The sequence below is a fragment of the Pinus tabuliformis genome, chromosome 8 (assembly GCF_031772625.1).
Source record: "Pinus tabuliformis cultivar Carrire ecotype Pingquan chromosome 8, CPIR1, whole genome shotgun sequence".
NCBI classification, from domain to species: Eukaryota; Viridiplantae; Streptophyta; class Pinopsida; order Pinales; family Pinaceae; genus Pinus; species Pinus tabuliformis.
In genome coordinates this window covers 54,114,053-54,120,365 of record NC_142294.1, presented here as the reverse complement: position 1 = coordinate 54,120,365, position 6,313 = coordinate 54,114,053, and the positions used below count along the sequence as shown (strand labels likewise).

Below are 6,313 nucleotides of genomic sequence, written 5' to 3'. Positions count from 1 at the left end.
ATTGGGGCATACACACTTTGACAATATTGTAAAGATCAATAAGAATGAATTGTAAGGGATGTGTCTGAAATTACAAATCCCTCAAACACTGTGTGTGTAATGTCAGTGTGCAAAAGAAACAAGAGTTGAGTTCAAAAATAAGGAACATTCCATGAAAAAAACACTAGAATTTGTACATACTGATTTATGTGGGCCAATAAGAACAAAATGAATAGATGGAAAATAATACTTCATGTTGTTTATTGATGACTACACAAGGATGATCTAGGTTTTTTCCTTAAAAAGAAGTCAAACGCTTTGAAAATTTTCAGAATATTCAGGCAAGTTGTTCAAAATGAAACCGATTTAAAAATCCATTGCTTGAGATTAGATAATGGAGGAGAATTCACTTCAAATAAATCCAATGACTATTTTGAAGAACGTGGAATAAGAAGACACTTCTTAATAGCTAGAATTCCTCAAAAAAATGGAGTGATTGAAAGAAATAACAGAACTATGGAAGAGATGGATAGAATTTTTTTGTACAAATCCAAGCTAAATAATATCTTTTGGGTTCAAGAAGTACATATAGCTGTTCACTTTTTTAATAGAGGATTGCTCGGAAGCAATAATGGAAAAACTCCCTGTGAACTATGGAAGGGAAGACCAACTAGTGTCAAGAATTTCAGAATATTTGGAAGCAAATGTAACATAAAGAGAGATGACCAGAAGTTAGGAAAGTTTTACTCTGGATAGATGAAGGCATACTTGTTAGGTACTCATGTAAAAGAAAAGCATATAAGTGCTACAATCTTAGACTCAACAAGATAGTAGAAAATATCAATGTAAAAATTAATGAAACAAAAGTGTTGAATACCAATAAGGAAAGAAAAAATCCACACATATTTGAATAATAGGAAGAGGGAGAACCAAAGAAAGAGGAAGAAAAATAAGAAGAGAAGCATCCAGAGATAGAACAAGAAGAATCAGATAATTAGCAAGATTTTCATACACCTTTGAGGACACCTAAATGTTGGTATTAGAAGAATCATGAAAAAATTTAAACAAATCATTATGGAAAAGAGTGTAGGAGTAGAAACCAAAAGAAGAAAAAAAGCACAAACATGAGAGCAAGGGCATGTATCATTATCGTCCACAATTGAACCAAGTAACTTTGAGGAAGCTAGAAATGAACTTTGGATCAATTCCATGGAAGAATAACTTAATCAAATAAAGAATAATGAGACATGGGAAATTGTTCCAAGACCCAAGAACAAAAATGTGATTGGTACAAAATGAGTCTTCATAAACAAACTAAATGAATATGGAAAGGTGACCAGAAACAAAGCAAGGATAGTGTGCAAAGAATATCCCAAGTTGAAGAAATAGAATTTGAAGAAACTTTTGCTTTAGTAGCCAAAATGGAAGCAATCAAAATTCTCTTGGCCTATGCATGCTCCAAAAGAATAAAAGTGTATAAGATGGATGTAAACTTATACTTAGTTAATGGGGATCTAGAAGAAGTCTACATAGAACAACCAAAAGGATTCCTATTATCAAAAGATGAGGGCTATGTTTGTAGACTAAATAAAGCTTTGTATGGGCTTAAGAAAGCCTCTAGAGCATTTTTATGTCTTTAGCATTTCTTATGTATTTCAGTTATTTCCAGACACTTCAAGCACTTGTTTTCAGCTTTTAGTGCTTCTGTTTTTCTGCGGCAGTTCTTGTGCGTCAGATTTTCTGCGGCGGGTTTTGTGCGGCAAGTTTTTCGCAGTAGTTTTTGTGCGGCATATTTTCTGCGGCAACTTTTTTGTGGCAGAGTCTGTGCGACAGGATTTTCGTGGCAGTTTTTGTGCAGCTGATTTTGTGCGACAGGTTTTTCGCGGCAGATTTTTTGCAGCAATTTTTGTGCGGCTGATTTTGTGTGGCAAGTTTTTCGCGACAGTTTTTGTGCGGCAGATTTTGTGCGGCAAGTTTTTCGCAATAGATTTTCTGTGGCAATTTTTGTGCGGTAGATTTTCTGCGGCTGATTTTGTGCGGCAAGTTTTTCGCGACAGTTTTTGTGCGGCAAGTTTTTCGCGACAGATTTTGTGCGGCAGATTTTGTGCGAGAAATCTTTCGTGACACATTTTTCGGGCAGATTTTTCGCGCCAGAAAATTTATTTTCGCAATCCTGTTTTCACAAATCACAAATTCCAGATTTGTTTTCACAAATTCTAGATTTGCTTTATTGGGTGTGTTTTCAGTATTGTTCCCGCCTTATTCTCATTTTATTGCTTCACCCCTAAACTTAGTCCATGGCGCGGAACTCTACTGAATTCATTGGTCCCGTCACTAGATCCAGTACGGCTTCTCAACATTCTCATAATGATCGAGATCCTCCTGATCTTGATTCTGCTATTTCTCGGGAACAAATGGACAAGATTGATAGACTTGTCTAGGATTACATTTATTCTCACCGTGAAAATTCTACCCTGCCTCTTCCCGGGCAGAATTTTTACGATGCAAATCCTCATTTGGAACCCGAGTTTCCTGTAGTGGCTGAGGATGAAACTACGTAGCACTTTCCAGAGACTGCGCAGCACCTTCCAGTGACTGCACAGCCTCCTCTAGTAACTGCGCAACACCCTCCAGTGACTGCGCAGTCTCCTCCAGCAACTGCGTAGCACAATTTTTCCAAACCAGCTCAAAGGTTTCCTCCAGGCTCTTTTGATCGGCCAGCTGCACATAATGCTCCAGAATCATCTAATGCACGCCAGCATCAGGGTGAAGACGAAATTTCACCCATGCCAAATTCATGGGTCAAAGTAATTCAGTGTGCAGTTAAATATTTTCAAAAGGCCACTGAAATCTTACTCAGATCTGAGTCGCTTGTTGAAAAATTGCAAGCTCTTGAGCAAGACAACAGAGTTATACAAAGCCTTATGGTTAAAACTCCAGGTCTTGTAGCTTCCGACCCTGATGCTACTGGTATTCTCAAATCTGGGCTTGAACCTATTACTGCTAGATACAGAAAAGAATGCCACGCATTCTATTTGCATCATGAGCAATCCATTGTTGAGAAAAATGAAGCTAGGGTTTCACAACTAGCTTCAGATTTCCGTAGCAAAATTAAGCAGCTCGCCTCGCCCTTTCAGCATATCCAGTTCAATAGATCTTCCGGTCCCGTTGACGGTAGTGTTATTGCTGCTCATTGGACCTCTCTTGCCTTGTCGTCTTATAATCGACAAGTCAATGAATTTAAAATTCAGCTAGTTGAATGTCGCTCAGCCCGTGATGCTGCACATGCTGCCAAAAATGCCGCTAGGGAAGAATTAGCTAAACATGCTAATGACATTCGCCGAGAAGAAGTTATTTCTATCCTGGTCCAAAGAGAGGTTGCTAAATCTCTTCAAGTCCAGCAACAGAAATTTGATGCTACCTTGAAGCCTATGCAAGATCAACTTGCTTATCTTATTGAGCTTCAGACTTCTGGCATCCCAGCAGCAGCAACAGTAGCGTAGGCAGCCCCAGCTACGTAGACAGCAACAACAGCAGTAGGGACAGTTGCAGCAGCAGCCCCAGCCATAACAGCAATCTCTACGTAGGCAGCAGCAGCCTCTGCGCAGCTAGCCTCAGCAACTGCGCAGGCAGCCTCAGAGACAGCAGCAATAGCCTTAGCTTCCATCTGCGCAGCCTCCTCGGCCAAAAAATGGGGTTGGCAAGGGGCGGTCCCGTCAAGGGAATCGCTCCACTCGATCTGTTGCTGGGTAGTCGGTTTCCGTTCAAAACCAGACTTTCCAGAACACTGGTTTGAATCCAGAAGCTGTCCCATTTGCGCCACTGTGGCAAGATGTGCACCAGATTTCTACACGGAACAAAGGCAAGGCTCTCTTGGTGTAAGCAGATCCCGTCATCCTTTTTGGTTGCCCTCTATTAGCTCTGCTTCCTATCTGGCTTATCTGATTGGAAAAATGACCCCTTCCCAGATTGATCGTAGGATTAGCAATCTTGCTATCCACACTCTCTCTGCCATTACTCTTTCCTTCAGCCAAACCAAATTGTTGGGCCTAGGGCATAAATATATTCCTCGGCCTTCTCCTATGGCCATTGATGACATCTTCAAAGAATATGCTTACTTTTCTCGCCTTTGCCGTCTTAGAAGGTTTTTTAGACTTTCTGTAGATGATTCCCGCAATCCTTTCCGCCTGCCTAATCCCACCTGGGAGCCTCCTATCAATGATCCGGACCTTAATCGCTCTCTTCATACTGGCCTCTCCTTCCTTCAAGACCGTATTGCCTCTGTTGATTTTTCCACAAAACCCAGATTCTCTAGATCCCAACTGCTTGCACTAGGGAGTCTTCATCGTCTCCCTATTGTAATTAAACCGGCAGATAAAAATATAAGCATTGTGGTTCTAGACAGGGACAGTTATATTGCCGAAGCTCGCCGGCAACTCTATGATCTCAATGTCTACAGGCAGTATGCAGCAGTTCCATGGGTGGCCATCAAAAGATCCCTCAGTGAGCTTCAAGCCAGATATAGGAATCTTCTTTCAGTGCAGCAATAGGTTTATGCTGGAACCTCTTTCCAAATTCTTGCATTACAAACTTCTCAGCACCTTGCTTGCTCAGCCTAATCATCTTCCAGATTCTCTTACTTTATTACAAGATATTGAATCCAAACGTTTTGCAGCCGATTCATTTCTTGTAACCTTTGACGTAGAGTCTCTATATCCTAGCATTCCCACTCAGGAAGGCCTGCATGCCTTACGGGAAATGCTTGAGCAAAGCACTGCTGAACTCTTTACTCCAGAAGATGTCAATTTTCTGGTAAGTGCAGCAGAATTGGTGCTTAAATGGAATTTTCTTCAGTTTGATGGCACTTTTTTCCGGCAGATTAGAGGCACTGCTATGGGCAGCAACTTTGCTGTGGTTTATGCCTGCCTCTTTCTTTGCCATCTTGAGCAAGAAGTCTTCAGAAGATTTCCTGCTCTCGAGATTCAGCTTTTCAGACGTTTCATCAACGATGGTTGTTTGGTTTGGAACGGCTCCAGAGACAGATTGGTTCAGTTCTTGGATTGTTACCAGTCCATCTACCCTGAACACATTCAGATCACTTCTTGCATCTCATCTTCTAGTGTCAACATTCTGGACATCATGCTTTTCAAAGGTCCACTTTTTCATACCTCTGGAAAGCTTTCTACTCGATGTTTTTAGAAGCCTCTAAATGCCTATCAGTACATTCCCTTCTCTTCATGGCATCCTCAGCACCAGAAAGTGGCTTTCGTCATCAACGAGCTTCAAAGATACCTTCTTCGAGAGAGCTGTGAGTTGGGGTTTCTAGAGCTCAAGCGTGCATTCTACACCAGGCTTCGGTCGCGGGGTTATCCACCGGATTTTCTCGAGGCATGTTTTTCCAAAGTTCATTGGGATCAAAGGGATTCTCTAATGCAGCAGGTCTATGCGCGAGGTCCTCCTCACTCTTCTGGCCTCAAAAGGGCCCCCTTGGTGTTGAAGCTGGACTTCTCCGAAGCCACTCGTGCTTTAAACCTTGGGGGGTTCATAAACCCTAAAATGCATGGGGAATTCCAGCGCTACCCTTTGTTACAGCATATTCCCAAACCTTTGATCTGTTGGCAAAATCCGCGCAAGATCGGGACTTTTTACATGAGCAGTTCTGATCCTCGGCCATAATTTCTTCAGGAGCAGTGCATTTTTCTTTACAAGCACTGCATTTTTTATTTATATCTATTTTAAATATTTAAATATTTATTTTTAAATATTTTAATATTTAAAATTAAATATCATGCACTTGCCCAATACCATGGGTCCATTCTCATTACCATGGATCAAATACCATGCACTTGCCCTGTCCATGTTTGCTTTATAAGGACAGCTTGTATCTCATTTCTTTTGTATCACTGATGAGTCCCTCTAAGGACGAAACTAGTTTGATAATACAAGAGATTTTCTTTGCAAATTATGTGTCTTTCATAATTTTGCCAATATGTCCTTAGAATTTTTATGTCTTTAGCATTTCTTATGTATTTCAGTTATTTCCAGACACTTCAAGCACTTGTTTTTAGCTTTTAGTGCTTCTGTTTTTCTGCGTCATTTTTTGTGCGACAGATTTTCTGCGGCAGGTTTTGTGCGGCAAGTTTTTCGCGGTAGTTTTTGTGCGGAAACTTTTGTGCGGCAGATTCTGTGCGACATGTTTTTCGCGGCAGATTTTCTGTCGCTGATTTTGTGCGACAGGTTTTTCGCGGCAGATTTTTTGCGGCAATTTTTGTGCAGCTGATTTTGTGCGGCAAGTTTTTCGTGGCAGTTTTTGTGCGGCAGATTTGTGCGGCAA

At 41.0% G+C, this 6,313-nt stretch overlaps 1 protein-coding gene across 1 annotated transcript; it reads left to right on the top strand.

Annotated features, from left to right (window-relative positions):
* The first annotated feature begins 4,533 nt into the window (after positions 1-4,533).
* On the top strand, positions 4,534-5,178 carry LOC149234114 (uncharacterized). The gene has a single exon (XM_089368161.1). The coding sequence runs from the start codon at positions 4,534-4,536 to the stop codon at positions 5,176-5,178; it is 645 nt and encodes a 214-aa protein (XP_089224287.1).
* The last annotated feature ends 1,135 nt before the right edge of the window (positions 5,179-6,313 follow it).

Excerpts from the sequence above, each read along its gene's own strand:
- LOC149234114 (XM_089368161.1), top strand. The coding sequence starts at position 4,534 with ATGCTGGAACCTCTTTCCAAATTCTTGCATTACAAACTTCTCAGCACC.